Source organism: Pristiophorus japonicus, chromosome 9, assembly GCF_044704955.1.
Source record: "Pristiophorus japonicus isolate sPriJap1 chromosome 9, sPriJap1.hap1, whole genome shotgun sequence".
Classification (NCBI taxonomy): Eukaryota; Metazoa; Chordata; class Chondrichthyes; family Pristiophoridae; genus Pristiophorus; species Pristiophorus japonicus.
The window spans coordinates 212,563,296-212,586,091 of NC_091985.1; the positions used below are offsets into that span (position 1 = coordinate 212,563,296).

A 22,796-nucleotide genomic window follows, 5' to 3' on the forward strand; every position below is an offset into this window, starting at 1 on the left:
CTCTAGAGGTAACAAAGGCATGGATGAGGGCTTCAGCAGCAGATGAGCTGAGGCAGGGACGGAGACGGACAATGTCACGGAGGGGAAATGTGTGATCTGAACACTCCCAATGTGTCATCTCCATGCAGTACAGCACAGGAAGGACTGGATGTCCTAGTGTAAAGTACCACAGCAGGACAGCAAGTGCTGGGAGTTCACCATCCCAAGGAAACCTCCTCTCTCGGCACGCCAGCTGACGCAACTAATCAGAGTTTCACAACAGTAGGACACAATGTGAGGATGTTGCAATCTGAAGAGATTGTGACTTGTTAAAACTGGAGGCAATGCTCAGTGGGAGGTACTGGCGAGATCCTGTTGGCATCATTTCCTCGGGTCCACTGTATTGAAGAGCTTCCAACACCACTGAGAAAGTGCAAAGTAAGTTGGCTCATTACATTTTTAAATGTGCAGGTAGTGGCAACCCTTACCCCTGCCGTTCACCGTGCTGGCTTCTCCTCAGACCTGCTACACTGTCTTGGTAAGCCCAGGATTGGTTCTCTTTATTGGTTATGATGCGGTCTCATCTCTGGATCCCCCCTTTCTCTGTAACCTTCTCCAGCCCCGACAATACTCATCCTCCTGTTCAAATCCCTTCACATTGATCGCCTGCTCCCTATCTCTGTAACCTCTGTAACCCTACAATTCTCAACCTCCGGTTTAAATCACTTCATGCCCTCCCCCGCCCCGACATTCCCTGTCTCTGTATCCTTCTCGAGCCCGACAATATTCATACTCCTGTTAAAATCCCTCCCTGTCCCTCGCCCCTCCCTACCTCTGTAACATCCTCCAGCCCCGACAATACACATCCTCATGTTCAAATCACCCCATGGCCCTCGACCCCTCCCTATCTCTGTAACCTTCTCCAGCCCTACAATTCTCATCCTCTTTTCCAAATCCCTCCATGTCCCTCACCTGCTCCCTATCTCTGTAACCTACTCCAGACCCTACAAGCCTCCGAGATCTTTGTGCTCCTCCAATTGTGGCCTCCTGCACATCCCCCTATTTCCATCACTCCACCATTGGTGGCTGTGCCTTCAGCTGCCTAGGCCCTAAGCTCTGGAATTTCCTCCCTAAACCTCTCCCCTCCCTCTCCTCCTTTAAGGTACTCCTTAAAACCTACCTCTTTGACCAAGCTTTTGGTCATCTGTCCTAATATCTCTTTATTTGGCTCAGTGTTACATTTTTTTTGATCATGCTCCAGTGAAGTGCCTTGGGACGATTTACTACGTTAAAGGCGCTATATAAATGCATTGTTGTTTAAGTAATTATTTAAGAAAAAGTAAAGAATTACATTTCAATAGCGCCTTGCACGACCTCAGGACGTCCCAAAACACTTTACAGCCAATGGAGTGCTTTCTGAAGTGTAGTCACTGTTGTAATTTGGGAAATGCGACAGCCAATTTGCACACAGCAAGCTTGCACAAATATCAACGTGATAATGACCAGATAATCTGATTAGTGATGGGGATTGTGGGATAAATATTGGCCTCAGGACACTGGGGAGAACTCACCACCCTCCTATTCTTCTTCGAGGTAGCAGTTGTGGGATCTTCAATGTCCACCTGAGAGGACAGCCAGGGCTCTCAGTTTTACATATTTTACAGGGCATTGGTGAGGCCACACCTGGAATACTGCGTACAGTTTTGGTCTCTATTTAAGGAAGGATATACTTGCATTGGAGGCAGGTCAAAGAAGGTTCACAAGGTTGATTCTTGAGATGAAGGATTTGACTCATGAAAAAGGTTGAGTAGGCTGGGCCTATACACATTGGAGTTTAGAAAATGAGAGGTGAGCTTATCGATACATATAAGATAATGAGGGGATGATTCCACTCATAAGGGAAACTAAAACTAGGGGACAGTCTCAGAATAAGGGGCTGCCCATTTAAAACTGAGATGAGGAGGAATTTCTTCTCTCAGAGGGTTGTAAATCTATGGAATTCTCTGCCCCAGAGAGCTGTGGAGGCTGGGTCATTGAATATATTTAAGGTGGAGATAGACAGATTTTTGAGCGATAAGGAAGTAAAGAGCTATGAGGAGCGGGCAGGGAAATGGAGCTGACCCTATGATCAGATCAGCCATAATCATATTAAATGGCGGAGCAAGCTCGAGGAGCCAAATGGCCGACTACTGCTCCTATTTCTTATGTTCTTATGTCTCATCGCGAACGACGGGAGGTGTATAATGCAGAATTTCAATTTTAAATCACTTACACAATTTGGGCTGCTGCATGTTACAAATGGCCAATCTGAATTGGATAAGTAGCTGAAGGAAATACAATTGCAGAGCAACTGGGAACGGCGGGGGAGTGGAACTCGCTGAAGTAGTCAGCAAAGCATGTGGAATCCTGGGCTTCATAAATAGTGGTATTGAGTACAAATGCAGGGAAGTTATGCTGAACCTTTATAATGCTTGGGTTATGCCACAACTAGAGTATTGCTTTCTGTTCTGGTCACCACACTTTAGGAAGGATTTGAAGGTCCTTGAGAGGGTGCAGAGGAGACTCGCCAGAATAGTTCCAGGGATGAGGGATTTTAGCTACAAGGTTAGGTTGGAGAAGCTGGGTTTGTTCCCCTTGGCGCAAAAGAGATTGAGGGGAAATTTGATAGAGGTGCACAAGATTATGACAGGTTTAGATAAGGTAGACAAAGAAAAGCTGTTCCCATTAGCTGATGATACAAGGACTAGGAGACGCAGATTTAAGGTTTTGAGCAGGAAATACAGGCGGGATGTGAGAAAGAACTTTTCTACATAGCGAGTGGTAATGACGTGAAACTCGCTGCTGACAAGGGTTGGTGAAAGTGGAGTCGATCAATGATTTCAAAAGGAAATTGGATAGGCACCTGAGGGAAATAAACTTGGTTATCTACGGGGATAGGGAGGGGGAATGGGACTGACTGGATTGCTCTACAGAGAGCCGGCATGGACTCGATGGGCTAAATGGCCTCCTTCTGTGTTGCAATGACTCTATGACTCCGGGGCGGTAATTGCGCCGGGGCAGTAAAGTTTGCACCCAGGAACAGTTTCTGCCTCAGTATGTAACATTGGGCAGCTGGGCCCTGAGTCTGGGGCGAAGCACTAAGGGAGGCATTATACACCTCTTGGGCGGTGGCAGGGAAATTCCCGAGCTAAAGAGCCGGGCTGGGAGCACTCCGAGAGAAGCCTGGTGGGGGAGGGGGCGGACCTAACAAAACCCCCACAAAGACATTCCCAGAACATTGCCCCCGCCACCACGACATAAATCATGAAAAAAATGAAAAGAAGAAACAATCACACTTGCTTTAGGAGTCCATTACTTACCTCTCTGCACTCGGTATAGTTGGACCACTCCATTTCTCAGCCGTGCACTGCGGAACTCACTGCGGGCCATGTGGGTTGGGCTGAACTCAAAATCCGCACTGGGGCTTTGCTAACTGGTGCAGCTCTTCCAGGCGGTTCTGCTCCGTGCTGCCTCAAAACTGATCCCAAAAACCCCTGCCCAGAAGACCTCATCACCGCCATTGCTGACACTCCGGGGCAAAACTCGGAACGCAGAAGACCCGAAAATCTACCCCCATTACTCTCCGTGCTCTTGCAGAGAGCCGGCACGAGCCCAATGGAACGAATGGCCTCCTTCTGTGTTGTAACCATCCTATGATTCTATTAGAATCACATCTCAGAGATACTGCAGCTCCTTCACTGTAATTTTAGTGAATGTGAACGCATTAATCATTGAGGTAAATAGCGTTCCTGCTGCACGTTTGATGAGGTTATGGGGTGGAGTGGGAATAGCGACCAGGAAACAGTAGGCTCACTCATGTTCATTCTTTATTCATGAATATCTCACTGTGGCTCCATTGATTACGACACAGAAGGAGGCTATTCAGTCCATCGAGCCCGTGCCGGCTCTCTGCAAGAGCACCTCAACTAGTCCCACTCCCCGCCCTTTCCCTGTAGCCTTGCAACTTTTTTTCCTTCAGGTATTTACCCAACTCCATTTTGAAAGCCGCAATTGAATCTGCCTCCATCACCCTTTCAGGCAATGCATTCCAGATCCTAACTATTCGCTGTGTAAAAATACTTGTCCTCATGTCCCCTTTGGTGCTTCTGCCAATCACATTAAATCTGTGTCCTCTGGTTCTCGACCCTTCCGCCAATGGGAACAGTTTCTATCTATCTACTCTGTCCAGACCCCTCGTGATTTTGAACACCTCGATCAAATCTCCTCTCAACCTTCTCTTCTCTGAGGAGAACCACTCTAGCTTCTCCAGCCTATCCACATAACTGAAGTCCCTCATCCCTGGGACCATTCTGGTAATCTTTTCTGCACCCTCTCTGAGGCCGTCACATCCTTCATAAAGTGCACTGCCCAGAATTGGACACATTTGAGGCCGAGCAGTGTTTTATAAAGGTTCTTCGTCACTTCCTTGCTTTTGTATTCTACACTGTTTATGAAGCCGATGATACTGTTAGCTTTTTTAACCACTTTCGCAACCTGCCCTGCTACCTTCAACAATTTGTGTACATATATGCCCAGGTCTCTCTGTTCTGCACCCCTTTAGGATTGTACCCTTTAGTCTATATTGCCTCTCCTCGTTCTTCCTACCAAAATTTATCTCTTCACACTATTCTGCGTTAAATTTCATCTGCCACGTGTCCGCCCATTCCACCAGCCTGTCTATGTCTTCTTGAAGTCCATCACTCTCCCCCTCACTGTTCACTATACTTCCAAGTTTAGTGTCATTGAACAATTTGAAATTGTGCCCTATATACCCAATTCTAAGTCGTCTGGTCTTTTTAGCTCTCTTCCTTTTTATCCCTGGTTTATCCTCTCATTCTCTCTCTATCCTTAATCCTCCTAATTCTGTCTGATTCTCTCTTCCTTCACACCCTTGGTCTCCTCTTCTGTGATCTCTCTCCTTTTGTATGCTAGGTTCCCTCACTCCCATTCTCTTTCACCGCCTTGGTTTTCTGTTATTCTCTCTCTTTCCCTCTCCTTAATCCACTGGTTCCCCGCTCCCTTTTCTGTGCCTGCTCTCCATTTTTCATTCCCTCTCTCTCCCTCAGCCTGCCACTGCTTCTCTCTGATACAAAGGAAGATGTTTGTGGTGGTTGGATTTCAATTATCACAGCTCCAGGACATCACTACAGGAGTGCCTCAGGGCAGTGTCCTAGGCCCAACCATCCTCAGCTGCTTCTTCATCAATGATCTTCCCTCCAACATAAGGTCAGAAGTGGGGATGTTTGCTGATGGTTGCACAATGCTCAGCGCTATTCACAACTCCTCAGCTAATGGAGCAGTCCATTTATTTTCTTTCTTTCTTTCTTTTTATATAAACTGACTTTATTGCTCATTACAGTAATGAGGACACTTGAAAAGCTCTTGAATGAACTTCTAATGTGTCCCGAGCAAAACTATTGGGGGGAAGAGATGGGAAAGGCTACAAATTGAAGTTCCTGGTGTTTCCAGATCAGAGTGTCATCCACTGTCGGTCCTGGGGACTGCAAGGGCATAAATCTGAAGCTGAGACAGGTTCACCTCTGGATCCCTGGAGTGAACCTGCCTGGACACGAGAGCAGATAATGCAAGGCCAGCAGGAGAAGCAGCCTTCCTCTAGCTCCGAGCATAAGGAGGAGGTCAAGAGTCTCATAACCCACCACCAGTTTTGCGGCTATGAAATGAGGATCACCCGAGACTGGAGCAGATGCCTTGGGATATCAGCAGTTATCTGGCAATCGGTAAGTCCAGTGTTTGAGAATTGATGGAGCAAAAGCAAAATCCAGAGCCTCTGCCCTCGACTGCAAACAACCCGAATTACGGTCCTTGCCCCCTTATCCCAAGCTGCTGAAGCTTTTTGGTGTGGTGGGTTTGCTAACTTCTACCTCCGTAACATCGCTCATCTCCGCCCCTGCCTCAGCTCATCTGCTGCTGAAGCCCTCATCCATGCCTTTGTTACCTCTAGACGCAACTATTCCAACGCATTACATAGAAACATAGAAAATAGGTGCAGGAGTAGGCCATTCAGCCCTTCTAGCCTGCACCGCCATTCAATGAGTTCATGGCTGAACATGCAACTTCAGTACCCCCTTCCTGCTTTCTCGCCATACCCCTTGATCCCCCGAGTAGTAAGGACTTCATCTAACTCTCTTTTGAATATATTTAGTGAATTGGCCTCAACTACTTTCTGTGGTAGAGAATTCCACAGGTTCACCACTCTCTGGGTGAAGAAGTTTCTCCTCATCTCGGTCCTAAATGGCTTACTCCTTATCCTTAGACTGTGACCTCTGGTTCTGGACTTCCCCAACATTGGGAACATTCTTCCTGCATCTAACCTGTCTAAACCCGTTAGAATTTTAAACGTTTCTATGAGATCCCCTCTCATTCTTCTGAACTCCAGTGAATACAAGCCCAGTTGATCCAGTCTTTCTTGATAGGTCAGTCCCACCATCCCGGGAATCAGTCTGGTGAATCTTCGCTGCACTCCCTCAATAGCAAGAATGTCCTTCCTCAAGTTAGGAGACCAAAACTACAAAATACTCCAGGTGTGGCCTCACCAAGGCCCTGTACAACTATAGCAACACCTCCCTGCCCCTGTACTCAAATCCCCTCGCTATGAAGGCCAACATGCCATTTGCTTTCTTAATCGCCTGCTGTACCTGCATGCCAACCTTCAATGACTGATGTACCATGACACCCAGGTCTCGTTGCACCTCCCCTTTTCCTAATCTGTCACCATTCAGATAATAGTCTGTCTCTCTGTTTTTACCACCAAAGTGGATAACCTCACATTTATCCACATTATACTTCATCTGCCATGCATTTGCCCACTCACCTAACCTATCCAAGTCACTCTGCAGCCTCATAGCATCCTCCTCACAGCTCACACTGCCACCCAACTTAGTGTCATCCACAAATTTGGAGATACTACATTTAATCCCCTCGTCTAAATCATTAATGTACAATGTAAACAGCTGGGGCCCCAGCACAGAACCTCGCGGTACCCCACTAGTCACTGCCTGCCATTCTGAAAAGTATCCATTTACTCCTACTCTTTGCTTCCTGTCTGACAAGCAGTTCTCAATCCACGTCAGCACACTACCCCCAATCCCATGTGCTTTAACTTTGCACATTAATCTCTTGGTGTGGGACCTTGTCGAAAGCCTTCTGAAAGTCCAAATATACCACATCAACTGGTTCTCCCTTGTCCACTTTACTGGAAACATCCTCAAAAAATTCCAGAAGGTTTGTCAAGCATGATTTCCCTTTCACAAATCCATGCTGACTTGGACCTATCATGTCATCCCACATTCTACCCTACATAAACTTGAGGTCATCCAAAAATCTACTGCCCCTTTCCTAACTCGCACCAAGTCCCGCACACTCATCACCCCTGTGCCCGCTGACCTACTGGCTTCCTGTTAAGCAATGCCTTGATTTCAAAATTCTCATCCTTGTTTTCAAAAACCTCCATGCCCTCACCCCTACAATCTCTGTGATCTCCTCCAGCCCCACAATCCCAGAGATGTCTGCGCTCCTCGAATCCAGCCGTTCTGAGCATCGCTCATTATAATTGCTCAACCATTAGGGCCGTGCCTTCTGTTGCCTAGGCCACAAGCACTGGAACTTCCTGCCTAAACCTTGCCGCCTCTCTACTTCTCTTTCCTCTTTCAACATGCTCCTTAAAACCTACCTCTTGGACAAAATTTTTGGTCACCTGCGATAATTATGCGGCTCGGTGTCAAATTTTTATTGCATGATACTCCTGTGAAGCGCCTTGGGTCGTTTCTCTACGTTAAAGGTGCTATCTAAATAAAAGCTGTTGTTGTTGCTGTTGTTGTTGGATGTACATCAGAACATCAGGATTGCTAGATGGGGAAAAACCCAGGTTATCCTCTTTGCCTTCTACCATCCCGTCAGTCACCTAATATTGTGATACTGGTTCTGTTACATTATCTTAGGAATCTCCATCCATTAGACTGCAGCAGGCGCAGACATGAGGCGCAGAATACCCAACGGTGGAGAGCTTTGGGAACCATAAGCCCAAAGTTATGAAGAAGACACAAAGAATCTGCACATGGATATATATGGGACTGCAGCGGTTCAAGAAGGCGGCTTAGCACCACCTTCTCCAGGGCAATTAGAGATGGGCGATAAATGCCTTGCCAGTGACGCCCACATCCCTGGAATGAATAAAAGAAAGAGAGAAACACGGATAGGACGGAGAGAGGGACAGGGGTCACAGAGAGAGAGAAAGACACAAAGGGTCAGAGAGGGAGAGAGAGAGGGTCAACAACATTAACTTGTATTTATATAGCACCTTTAAGTTAGCAAAACATCCCAAGGTGCTTCACAGGAGAATTATCAAACAAAATTTGACACAGCATCACATAAGGAGCTATTAAGACAGATGACAAAAGAGGTCGGTTTTAACAGGGGTCTTAAAGAAGGAACGGAAGGAGCAGAGAGGGTTGGGGAGGGAATTCCAGAGCTTAGGACCCTAGGCAGCTGAAGGCACGGCTGCCAATGGTGGTGCGATGGAAATTCAGGATGCTCAAGACCACAGAAGTGGAGGAGCACAGATATAACTTCCCTGGCATGGTGCACAGATTGGTGAAATCTCTATCTACACTCTGGCACCGTGCCTTAGGTTACTACTCTCAATTGCATCATGTACTGATTCCCCACCCTCTTTAGCACCATGTATACACAATCCTTGGCACCATGTATTGAGATTACATCCTTCCTGACATCACGTTCCAATTTTTAAAATCCTACTTGGAGCCAAATATTGGATTTATATCCACATGGAACTATTTACTGGAGTTGACCTCTTCCCTTGCAACATGTACTGTATTGCAGAAATGTTTCTAATGAGACATTTCTAATGTTAATTCAACGTGTTATTTACATAAGAACATAAGAATTAGGAACAGGAGTAGGCCATTTGGCCCATCGAGCCAGCTCCACCCTCAATATCATGGGTGTATGTTCTACCTCAACTCCATTTTCCTGCACTATCCCCATATCCCTTTATTTCCTTAATATCCAAATATTTATTGACCTCTGTCTTGAATATACCCAACGACTGAGCTCTCTGGAGTGGAGAATTCCAAAGATTCACAACAATCTGAATGAAGAAGTTCCTCCTCATCTCAGTCCTAAATGGCCGAGCCCTTATTCTGAGACTGTGACTCCTGGTTCTAGACTCCCCAGCCACAGGAAACATCCTCCCTGCAGCCACCCTGTCAAGCCCTGTAAGAATTCTGTATGTTTCAATGAGATCACCTCTCATTCTTCTAAACTCTAGAGAATATAGGCCCATTCTACACAATCTCTCCTCATAGGAAAATCCCCCATCCCAGGAATCAGTCTGGTGAACCTTAGTTGCATTCCCTCAATGCCAAGTATATCCTTCCTTAGGTAAGGAGACCAAAACTGTACACAATACTCCAGGTGCGGTTTCATCAGGGCCCTATATAATTGCAGTAAAGCGTCTTTACTCTTACATTCAAATCCTCTTGTAATAAAGGTCAACATACCATTTGCTTTCTTAATTTCAGGGCATTGTTCTCTGCCAGTACTTTGAGATGGAGCAGCTGAACTTTTCTGGGAAGAAGGTGATTGAATTGGGCTCAGGCACTGGGATCGTTGGGATCCTTGCCGTCTTGCTGGGTGAGTGAAAGACTCCAAGCGATAGCCCATTGTAAGTATCATGGTAGAAACTGACACAAGTTCAACACAGATAAATGTGAAGTAGCACATTTTGGTGGGAAGAATAGTGAGGTCACTTTCAATTAGGGAGGGCGAACGAGGAAGGGGAATGCACAATAAATGGTCGGACACTGAAGTGTAGAGGAACAAAGGGATCATGGATGCAGTTCCACAGATCCCTGAAGGTATCAGGACAGGTAGATAAGGTGGCTAAGATGGCATATGGAATACTTGAACTGTATAAAACACTAGTTAGGCCACAGCTAGAGTACTTCATGCAGTTCTGGTCACCACATTACAGGAAGAATGTGATTGCACTGGAGAGGGTACAGAGGAGATTTAGGAGGATGTTGCCGGGAGTGGAGAATCTTAGCTATGAGGACAGATTGGATAGTCTGGGGTTGTTTTCTTTGGAACAGAGGAGGCTGGGGGAGACATGATTCAGGTGTATAAAATTTTGAGGGGCCTAGATAGAGTGGATACAAAGGACCTATTTCCCTTAGCACAGAAGTCAACAACCAGGGCATAGATTCCATGTAATTTGTAGCAAGTTTAGAGTGGAATTGAGAGGATTTTTTTCACCCAGAATGTGGTGGGAGTCTGAAATTCACTGTCTGAAAGGGTGGTAGAGGCAGAAAACCTTGCCACATTTAAAAAGTACTTCGATGTACACTTTCAGTGCCATAACCTACAAGGCTATGGATCAAGAGCTGGAAAGTGGGATTCGGCTGTATAGCTGTTTGTCGGCTGGTGTGGACACGATCGGCTGAAATGGTTACATTCAGTGCTGTAAATTTCTATCATTCAGTGATTATTACTTGGAGGGTGCGAGTCTAGGTGGGGTAGAAGAACAAATGGATCTCAGAGTTAAATACACAAATCACTAAACATTGTGACACAGGTTAACAAGGCTGTAAAAAAGCAAACCAAGCACTAGGGTTTATTTCTAGAGGGATAGAATTGAAAAATAGGCAAGTTATGCTAAACCTGTATTGAACCTTGGTGAGACCACACTTGGCGAACCGCATACAGTTCTGGTCGTCATATTATAAAAATTATATAGAGGCGCTGGAGAGGGTGCAAAGATTTACAAGGTTGATATCAGAAATGCGAGGGTATACATATCAGGAAAGGATGAACAGGCTTGGTTTCTTTTCACTTGAAAAAAGCATCGGGGTGACCTAAATTGTGAAAGGTTTTGGTAGAGCGGATACAGAGAGAGTGTTTCCATTTGTGGGGAAGAGCATAACTACAGGGCATCAATATAAGACAGTCACCAAGAAATCCAAGAGGGAATTCAGAAGACGTTTCTTTACACAGAGAGTGGTGAGAATGTGGAACTCACTACCATGGGGAGTGGTTGAAGTAGATAATATAGATCCATTAATGAGGAGGCTGGACAAGTATATGAGGGAGAAGAGAATAGAGGATTATGCTGAGAGAGTTAGATGAGTAGACTAGGCCTATATTCTTTAGAGTTTAGAAGAACGAGAAGTAGAAAAATAGAAGAAATATAGAAATCTACAGCACGGACGGAGCCATCGTGTCTGTGTCAGCTGAAAAATAACCACATGGCCCTCAATCAGCAATCCTGAAGGTTACATATAAACCTTTGAACAATGAACAATGGCGGAAAGGTAAAGAGCACCCAGCCTAACCAGTCCGCCCCACACAACTGCAACATCCATTGCACCGAAACACTCTATACTCCACCCCAACTGAAGCCATGTGATCTCCTGGGAGAGGCAAAAAACAGATTAAAACTCAAGCCAACAGAGGGAAAAAAATCTGGGAAAATTCCACTCCAACCCATCCAAGCGATCAAAACTAGTCCAGGAGATCACCCTGGCCGTATTCGATTCCCTGCAGTACTTACCATCGTATCGACACCAGCCAACAAGAGGTATCCAGTCTAATCCCACTTACCAGCTCTAGGTCCGTAACCCTGCAAGTTACAGCATTTTACGTGCCCATCCAAGCACCTTTTAAATGTGATGAGGGTTTCTGCACCCCCCACACTTCCAGGCAGTGAGTTCCAGACCCCCACAACCCTTTGCGTGAAGAAACCTCCCCTCAAATCCTCTCTGAACCTTCCACTACCCACCTTAAAACTATGCCCCCTCGTAATTGACCGCTCCACCAAGGGAAATAGGCCCTTGCTATCCACTATATCCAGGCCCTCAAAATTTTGTACACCTCAATGAGGTATCCTCTCAACCTCCTCTGCTCCAATGAGAACAAACCCCGCCTATCCAATCTGTCCCCATAGCTAAGATTCTCCATTCCAGGCATCATCCTAGTAAATCTACTCTGCATCGTCTCTAGTGCAATCACGTCCTTGCTTTTTGCACGCGGTACTCCAGCTGTGGCCTAACCAAAGTATTATACAATTTAAGCATAACCTCCCTGCTCTTATATTCAATGCCCCAGCCAATGAAGGCAAGCATTCCATATGCTTTCTTAACTAACTTATCTACCTGGCCTGCTACATTCAGGGATCTGTAGACAAGCACTCCAAGGTCCCTTTGTTCGTCTACACTTTTAAATGGCCTACCGCTTAATGTGTATACCCTTTCCTTATTAGCCCTTCCAAAGTGCATTATCTCACACTTCTCCAAATAAAGTTCCATTTGCCACTGCTCTGGCCACCTGACCAGTAGATTGATATCCTCTTGCATTCCATGACTTTCCTCTTCATTATCAACCACACAGCCATTTTAATGTCATCTGAAAACTTCTTAATCATACTCCCTACATTCAAATCTAGATCATTGATGTATACCACAAAAAGCAAGGCACTCAGTACTGAGCCCTGCATAACCCCACTGGTAACATCCTTCCAGTCACAAAAACATCCATCAATGATTTCCTGTGCTTCCTACCTCTAAGCTAATTTTGGATACAACTAGCCACTTTGCCCTGGATCCCATCGGTTTTAAACTTCGTGACCAGTCTACCATGTGGGACCTTATCAAAAGCTTTGCTAAAGTCCATATACACTACATCGTATGCACTACTCTCATTAACCCTCCTGGTTACCTCCTCAAAAAATTCAATCAGGTTAGTCAAACATGATCTTCCCTTAAAAAATCCGTGCTGACTGTCCCTAATTAATCCTTGTCTTTCCAAATGTAGATTTATCCTGTCTTTCAGGATGTTTTCCAATAATTTTCCTACCACTGACATTAGGCTGACAGGCCTGTAATTACTTGGCCTATCCCTTTCTCCCTTCTTAAACAAGGGTGCTGCATTAGCAGTAGTCTGACTTAAACATATAAAATTCTGACAGGCTTGACAGGGTAGATGCAGGGAGGATGTTTCCCCTGGCTGGAGAGTCTAGTTCCAGGGGTCACAGTCTCAGAATAAGGAGTCGGCCATTTAGGACTGAGACAAGAAGAAACTTCTTAACTCAGAGGGTTGTGAATCTTTGGAATTCTCTACCCCAGAGGGCTGTGGAGTCTCAATCGCTGTGTAAATTCAAGGCTGAGATTGATAGATATTAAAGGAATCAAAGGATATGGGAATATTATGGTTATGCTGATAGATTTAGATGAGGAAAGATGGGAGGAGGCTCGAGTAGAGCATAAACTGCAGCATGGGCTGGTTGGGCCAAATTCCATGTTTCTGCGCCGTATATCCTATGTAATCCATTAAGGTGATGGCCAATAAATGCCAGCCCTACCAGCGGCGCCCACATCCCAGGAACGAATAAAAAAAATGATTCTTTCATATTCTTTGGGCAGGTGGCGATGTAACATTGACAGATCAGCCAATCGTTCTGCATCAGATTGAATACAACATCGCCAGCAACATCCCCAGTGACATTATCCAGCGCTCAAAGGTCTCTGCTCTCTCATGGGGTAAGGACCAGGAGCAGTTTCCCACAGACTACGACATCATCTTAGGTTCAGACATCGTCTACCAGCCTCGTGAAGCCCTCTCACTAATCAAAACCCTTCAATACCTGAGCAACCACAAGACAGTCATCTACTTATCTTCCAGGATGTGTGAACCCATGGGGGCACTGGAGTTCCACGAGAAACTCATTCCACTGCATTTTAACTCTGAGATTATTCACAGAGTGCCGAAACAAGAAATCAACATTTACAGGATCACCAAAAGAGGCCCTGAAACTCAATGGGAGGGTGGTGAGAAGAATAATGAGGGGTTATGAAGGGGGTCTAGACAGAGTAGATAGAGAGAAACTGTCCCCATTGGTGGAAGGGTCGAGAACCAGAGGACATAGATGGAAGGTGGTTGGCAGAAGAACCAAAGGCAGCACGAGTAAGAACTTTGATTTACGCAGCGAGTTTTTGGGATCTGGAATGCATGGCCTGAAAGGCTGGTGGAGGCAGACTCAATTGTGGCTTTCAAAAGGAAATTGGATGAGTAGCTTAAGGGAACATATTTACAGGGCTATGGGGAAAGGACAGGTGAGTGGGATTAGCTGAAATGCTCTTGCAGCGAGTGGCATGGGCTCGATGGGCCGAATGGCTTCCTTCTGTGCTATAACCATTCTACGATTCTATGATGTTAATAGGGTGGATACAGGTAAAAGTCTCACAATGGAACCAACAACAACAACTTCTATTTATATAGCACCTTTAACATAGTGAAACGTCCCACGGTGCTTCACAGGAGTATTATGAGTTTTTTTTAAAAACTGACACCAAGCCACATAAGTAGGAATTAGTGCAGATAACCAGAAGCTCCGTCAAAGAGGTAGGTTTTAAGAAGCGTCTTGAAGGAGGAAAGAGAGGTAGAGAGGTGGAAAAGTTTAGGGAGGGAGTTCCAGAGCTTGGGGCCGAGGCAACAGAAGGCTCGCCCACCAATGGTTAAGCTATTACAATCAAGGATGCTCAAGAGGGAAGAATTAGAGGAGCAGAGATATCTCAGGGGGGTTATAGGACTGGAGGAGATTACAGAGATAGAGAGGGGCGAGGGCATGGAGTGATTTGAAAATAAGGATGAGAATTTTGAAATCGATGCATTGCTTAACAGGAAGCCAAAGTAGGTCAGCGAGCACATGGGTGATGAGTGAGCGGGACTTGGTGTGAGTTAGGACATGGGCAGCCAAGATTTGTATTACATCTAGTTTCCATAGGGTAAAACATGGGACGCCACCCAGCAGTGTGTTGGAATAGTCAAGTCTAAAGTTAACAAAGACATGGATGAGGGCTTCTGCAGTGGATTATTTAAGGCAGGGGTGGAGACGGCGATGCTACATAGGTTGAAATAGGTGGTCTTAGTTATGCAGCGGCAATGTGGTCAGTAGCTCATTTCAGGGCAAAATATGACACCAAAGTTGCAAACAGTCTGGTTCAGCCTTACACAGAAGTTGGGAGAGGGATGGAGTCAGTGGCTAGGGAATGGAGTTTGTGGCGGGGACCGAAAACTATGAAAAGATACAAGGGGGACAGGGAGATAACATGCCAGAGTCAGAGGACTGAATGGTGTCGCAGTACGTTGGAGGAAGGGAGAGACAGTAAGATTCTCAGTTAGCCTTAGCTCTAGCCATAGCTCTGAACCTTATGCAGCGACCATAACCCTATAAATATCACTGCAATCAGACAAGAGTAATGATAACAGGCTGGGTTAGGGTAACAGTTACAGACCAGGTCACAGAGTCTGCTTCATCACAGAATCATATAAAGTCATGGCATAGAAGGTGGCCATTCAGCCCATCGTGCCCACGCCAGCTGATAAAGAACTACCCAGCCTAATCCCACTTTCCAGCTCTTGGTCCATAGCCATGTAGGTACAGCACTTCAAGCGCACATCCAATTACTTTCTAATTGCATTGAGGGTGGTCTGCCTCTTTCAGGCAGTGATATCCAGACCCACAGCATTCTCTGAGTGAAAATATTTCTCCTCAACTCCCCTTTAATCCTGCTACCAATTATTTTAAATCTATGCCCCCTGCTTATTGACCTTTCTGCTAAGCGAAATGGGTCCTTCCTGTACACTCTATCAAGGTCCCTCGTAATTTTATACACCTCAATCAAGTCTACCCTCAGCCTTCTCTGTTCCAAAGAAAACAACCCCAGCTTATCCAATCTTTCATCATAGTTAGAATTCTGGCAACATCCTGGTAAATCTCCTCTGTACCCTCTTTAATGGAATCACATCTTTCTTGTAATATGGTGACCAGAACTGTATGCAGTACTTCAGCTGTGGCCTAACTAGTGTTTTATACAGTTCAAGCATAACCTCACTGCTCTTGTATTCTATGCTTCGGCTAATAAAGGCAAGCATTCAGTATGCCTTCTTAACCACCTTATCTACCTGGCCTGCTACCTTCAGTGATCTGTAGACATGCACTCCAAGGTCCCTTTATTCCTCTACATTGTTCAGTATCCTACCATTTTTGTGAATTCCCTTGCCCTGTTAGCTCTCCCCCAATGCATTACCTCACATTTCTCTGGATTGAATTCCAATTGCCACTTTTCTGCCCACCTGACGAGTCCATTGATATCTTCCTGCCGTCTACAGCTTTCTTCTTCACTATCAACAGCTTGGCCAATGTTGTATCATCTTCAAACTTCTCCATCATGCCCCTTACATTGAAGTCTAATTCATTGATATATACCAGAAAAATCAGGGGACCTAGTACTGAGCCCTGCGGAACACCACTGGAAACAGCCTTCCAGTCACAAAAGTATCCATCGACCATTACCCTTTGCTACCTGCCACTGAGCCAATTTTGGATCCAACTTGCCACTTTCCATTGGATCCCTAGGATCTTTACTTTTTTGATCAGCCTGCCATGTGGGATCCTGTCAAAGGTCTTGCTAAAATCGACATAGACAACCTAAACTGCGCTGCTCATATCGATCCACCTCGTTAGTTCAATTAAGTTAGTTAGACATGAACTTCCCTTAGCCTGTATCTAACTCAATTGTAACAGTGTGGAGCACAGCTAACCACTTTCTCTAGGACAACCAGGGATAAACAATAAAATCTCGTCCTTGCCAACGACGCTCACATTCGGAGAATGAATTCAAGTACACTAAAATAAACTGGTGATGTTCTCTGATTCGATTCCTTCCCTTTGCCGCATTTTGCAGTGGACTTCAATATAGAAGCATCAATCATTCATCAATATACAGTGGTGTTTCCCCAGGGGTCGCTTCCAGGACCACTGCTTTTCTTGATATATATTAATGACTTGGATGCGGATATACAGGTCACAATTTCAAAATTTGCAGATGAAACTATACTTGGCAGTATAGTGAACAGTGAGGAGATAGTGATAGACTTCAAGAGGACATAGACAGGCTGGTGAAATGGGCGGACACGTGGCAGATGAAATTTAACACAGAAAAGTGGAATTGATACACTTTGTTAGAAAGAATGAGGAAAGGAAATATAAACTAAAGGGTACAATTCTAAAGGGGATGCAGGGACAGCGAGACCTGGAGTTTTATGTGCACAAACCACTGAAGGTGGCAGAGCAGGTTGAGAAAGCAGTTAAAAAAACTTACACAATCCTGGGCTTTATAAATAGAGGCATAGAGTACAAAAGCAAGGGAGTTATGATAAGCCTTTGTAAAGCACTTGTTCGGCCTCAACTGGAGTATTGTGTCCAGTTCTGGGCACTTTATGAAGGGTGTGAAGGCCTTAGAGAGGGTTTAGAAAAGATTTACGAGATTGAGCCGAGGGATGAAGGACTTCACTTCCTTGGACAGACTGGAGTAGCTGGTGTTGTACACCTCAGAGCAGAGGAGAGAGAGAGAAGATTTGATAGAGGTATTCAAATCATGAGGCATGTAGACAGAGTAGATAGAGAGAAACTGTTCGCATTGGCAGAAGGGTCGAGAACTAGAAGACACAGATTTAAGATGATTGGCAGAAGAACCAAAGGTGACACGGAGAAATTTTTATATGCAGCGAGTGGTTAGGATCTGGAATGGGTGGTGGGGGCAGACTCAATTTTGGCTTTCAAAAGGGAATTGGATAAGTATCTGAAGGAAGAAAATACAGGGCTATGGGGAAAGGGCAGGGGTAGTGGGACGAGCTGAAGTGCTCTTGCAGAGAGTCAGCACGGGATTGACAGACCGAAAGGCCTTTTTCCATGCTGTAACCATTCTACGATTCTATGAGACTAGGGTCAATCTTAGCAGGCTCAAGCTGGACATATATGACTGGCATGGTTACTCTTTCCGCTCCTCTCCACAATTTGCGCCCTGGTCCCAGAGGGTGAATTTCCAGCCCTTTGCTCTTCAAACGTCTCTGGATAAAGACCAACATTCTATTAGAAACTTAATTATTCATTGTACCTGCTCACTAACTTTCATTGAATTATGTACTTGGACCCGTAAATCTCTCATCACTTACACATTCTCCAGCGTCTCAGCATTTAGAAACATCTATCTTTCTTATGTCCAAAGTGAATGACTTCACTCTCCCCCAACTTGAAAAAAGAAAGACACACATTTCTTAAGCCCTTTACAGTCAATGAAGTAACACGGAAACGCGACAGCCAATTTTCACACAAGCAAGCTCCCACAAACAGCAATGTGACAATGAGCATATAATCTGTTTTTTTAAGTGATGTTGACTGAGGGATAAATGTTGCCCACGACACCCGGTATAACTCCCCTGCTCTTGTGCCGTGGCATCTTCTACATCCACCTGAGAGAGCAGAAGGGGCCTGCGTTTAACGTCTCATCTGAAACATGGCACCTCCGACAATGCAGTGCTCCCTCTGCATTGCACTGAGTGTTCCGAGCTTTTTTGGTTCAAGGAGTTGGACTTGAAACCACAACCTTATGACTCAGAGGCAAGAGTGCTACCTACTGAGCCACAGCTGACACTTCAGCTTTTCCTAACCAGTTGTGGAGAGTCAGAATCAAAAAGGATCGACTCGGTTACATCTCCATGCGGGGAAATCACAGTAATATTGTTTATTTCTCTGTATATCTGCTGCTAAAGAACATAAGAATTAGGAGCAGGAGAAGCCTTTTCGACCCCTAGAGCCTGCCCCCATTCAATAAGATTATGGCTGATCTTCAAAATATATGGTGTAGAAGGAGGCCATTCAGCCCATCGTGTCTGTGCTGGGCGATAAAGAGCGATCCAGCCTAATCTCACTTTCCAGCTCTAGGCCCGTAGCCCTGTAGATTACAACACTTCCAGTGCACATCCAATTACCTTTTAAATATGATGAGGATTTTTGCCTCTACCACCCTTTCAGACAGTGAGTTCCAGATCCCCACTGCCCTCTGGGTAAAGAAATTCTTCTCCTCAAATCCCCCCTAATCCTTTTACCAATTACTTTCAATCTAGGCCGCCTGGTTATTTACCCCTCTGCTCAGGGAAATAGGCTTTCCTGTCCATTCAGTCTAGGCCCCTCGTAATTTTATACACCTCAATTAAGTCTTCGTTCAGATTCCTCTGTTCCAAAGGAAACAATCACAACCTATCGAATCTTTCCTCATAGCTATAATTCTCACGTCCTGGCAACACCCATGTAAATCTCTTCTGTACCCTCTCCAGTACAAGCACACCGTTCCTGTAATGAGGTGACCAGAACTGCATGCAGTACTCCAGCTGCGGCCTAACCAGTGTTTTATACAGTTCAAGCATAACCTCCCTGCTCTTGTATTCCATGCCTCGGCTAATAAAGGAAAGCATTCCGTATGCCTTCTTAACTACCTTATCTACCTGGTCTGCGACCTTCAAGGAGCTGTGGTCATGCATTCCAAGGTCCCTCTGTTCCTCTGCACTTCTCAGAAATGCCCTAAACCAATTGCTGCACTCTATCATCTCGACTGAGTTACAACTTAGTTTCCAGTTTCTTCAATAAAGGACATCTATCCACCAACCTCTCCTTGTGATCTCGAGGAGCTGACAGCTGCCCACAATTGAACACCTGATTCTCATCCCAATCAGGCTACACAGCCCAATTATGGACGCTCCAGCCTACACATTCACAGGCATCTCTGGAATTAGGTGATCAGCTCACACAACCATAATTTCATCAAAGCTGTCACTGCATGCAACCGTGAACGGTGACTATTAGTTCACAGACTCAGTCACCTCCTTTGTGGAATTCTCATCCTCCTGTTCAAACCCCTCCATGTCCCTCGCCCCCTTCCTATCTCTGTAACCTCCTCCAGCCCAACAATTCTCATCCTCCCATTCAAATCCCTCCATGGGCCTCGCCCCCTCCCTATCTCTAACCTTCTCCAGTCCTGCAATTCTCATGCTCCTGTTCAAATTCCTCCCTGGTCCCTCGCCCCTTCCCTATCTCTGCAACCTCCTGCAGGCCCTACAATTCTCATCCTCCTAATCAAATTCCTCCATGTCCCTCGCCCCCTCCTTATCTCTGCAACCTCCTGCAGGCCCTACAATTCTCATCCTCCCATTCAAATTCCTCCATGTCCCTCGCCCCCTTCCTATCTCCATAACCTTCTCCAGCCCAACTATTCTGATCCTCCTGTTGAAATCCCTCCATGGCCCTCGACCACTATCTCTGTAACCTCCTCCAGTCCAACAATTCTGGTCCCCCTGTTCAACTCCTTCCGTGATCCTCGCTGCCTCCCTATTTCTGTAACCTCCTCCAGCCCTACAATTCACATTCTCACATCCTCGATCAAGCAGCCCACTTGATCAGCACCCCACCTTAAACATTCACTCCCTCCACCACTGGCGTACCGTGGCTGCAGTGTGTACCATCTATAAGATGCAATGCAGCAATTCGCCAAGGCTTCTTCAGCAGCACTTCCCAAACCCGCGACCTCTACCATCTAGAAGGACAAGGGCAGCAGGTATATGGATACACCTCGTAAATCTCATCTGCACTCTTTCTAGTGCTATCACATATTTCCTGTAATGTGGTGACCAGAACTGCACGCAGTACTCCAGATGTGGCCTAACTAGTGCTATATACAGTCCTGGTCTCTATACCTCAGCAATACAGGAAAGCATTCTATATACCTTCTTAACGACGGTAATGTATGCATTTGTATGCTCACATGAGTTGGGAGTGGCTTAGCCAGTCATGTGATGTTCACAAGACTCAGTAAAACACCAGCCAGTTGAGCTCAGGGATCAACGACAAGGCAGGTTGTTGTGAGCCGGTGGATGAACTGGTAATGTGTTGTGGGATTGTCATCCCTTTTCCAAATAAACCAATTAGTTCATAATAGCAATGTGTTGCTATGAATTCTTAAGCAATGAACCCTTGAAGCAAATATATTACCAAATGGCGATGAAGATGGGAGTTTCTTCATGAAGACATTTTGGAGGAATTTACTTTGATGAGAAGGCAAATGCAAGTGGAACACAACAAGAAGATGTACTGGCAGCGTGTTTCCCAAATGAAAATGTGGTAGTAACATCTTTTTTGTGTGTACTGAACAGTGTTGGACTGACAAAAAGAGCTTGTGGAAAGCTATTTAGAGTCATTGAAAAATAATTCAAGATTAATGAGAGTGATTAACGGCTTTTAAGCTAAGAAGGCGATATGGATATGACAATGAGTTCTGTCCATAATTTGAGAGCCATTGACAAGGATAAGGAATCGTTTAGATCCTACAGTGAAAGATTGCAAATGTTTTTTTAGAGCTAATAATGTCAATGAACTTGTAGAAAATTCACAAATAAAGAATCAAGAAGTGCACGAGAAGATGAAAGCTATTCTGTCAGTCATGATTGGTGCAGAGATTTACCTTAGTGAATGTTTTAATGCCGAGAAAGGTTAAGGATGCTTCATTCTCAGACATACTACCGATATTGGAGAATAATTTTGATCCACAGCTTTTAGAAGTAGCGGAGAGCTATAAGTTTGCAATGAGAAACCAAAGATGTTATCAAGCCATCAGTGAATACGTTGTTGCCATAAGAAGATTATCGTGACACTGCGATTTTGCAGGATTCCTAGACAGGGCTCTTTGAGATGAATTTATATATGGACTAACGGATGAACGCATCCAATCAAAATTATTGGTATGGATGATCTATCTTTTGAGAAAGCTTGCAAGATAGCCACCTCCATGGAGATGGCAGAGACAAATATTAAGGAATTTCATCCATTACCGGCAGTAGTAGCAGTTCACAGGCTGTGGAAATGCAGAAAAGGGTGAGCCCAAGTCGGAGGGACAGTTATGAAACCAAGAAGAATAGATGTCAGAGGTGTAATGACATTCATACCGCACAACAGTGTCAGTTCAAGTGGGCAGGATGCTACCGGTGCCAAGCAAGCCGCATTTAAATCCAAGGACAGGCACAATGATAATCAAAGACTTCACTGTGTGGAAACCAATCAAAACAGTGTAGGTTTTACTGTATATGCAGTGAAGAGGATGCCAGTACATCCATTGTGTTAGCATTTCAGAAAGTTAATAATCAATGCATTAATATGACAATAGATTCAGCGGTGGATTGCTCAATAATGAGTCAGGATGTGAATTACAAGAATTTCAGGGGCATACCACTAAAAGCGAGCTCAGTAAAGCTGAAAACATATTCAGGGGAAAAACTGCAGACACTTGGACAACTGGAATATATAGTACGTTACCAAAGTCAACAAGCAAGATTACCTATTATAATAGCAAAAAACATAAATTGAGCGAAGATTGGCTAAAAGTAATTTGTTTGGATTGGTACAGCATTTGTAATACAGAAATGGCTAAGTCTCGGTTAGATACTCTGCTGGAGAAATATGCAAACATGTTTGAGGACTCATACTAAGGCATCAAGGGATACAATGCACATATTCGGATTCAGTCATATGTCAAACCTATTTTTGCTATACCAAAGCTGATACCATATGCATTAAAATTGGCAGTTGAATGAGAGTTTGATAAGTTGGGAAAAAAATGGAGTTTTAGTGAAGACTGATAGGAGTGACTGAGCCACCCCGGTAGCTGTGGTTTCGAAGGCGGACAAAACAGTATGGCTCTGTGGGTGTAAGGGCAAGACTGATTATCAAAGATGTTATCTGGCTATTGTGAAGGCATTGAGCTGGCTAAACAAGAGGTATGGTTAAAACCACACATACGCATAAAACACAATAGAGCCACGAGATGACCACTTGTTGAGCTCGGGCTCAAGGGAGCAAT

General features: G+C 45.0%; 1 protein-coding gene across 1 annotated transcript in view; it reads left to right on the forward strand.

Moving 5' to 3' along the window:
• The window catches only part of LOC139274112 (uncharacterized), a 438,299-nt gene that overhangs the window by 258,556 nt on the left and 156,947 nt on the right, over positions 1–22,796 (forward strand). The window contains 4 exon segments of the mRNA XM_070891155.1: positions 5,488–5,756; positions 9,579–9,690; positions 13,473–13,877; positions 22,104–22,243. Of these exon segments, the coding sequence (XP_070747256.1) occupies positions 5,488–5,756; positions 9,579–9,690; positions 13,473–13,877; positions 22,104–22,243 (926 nt within the window).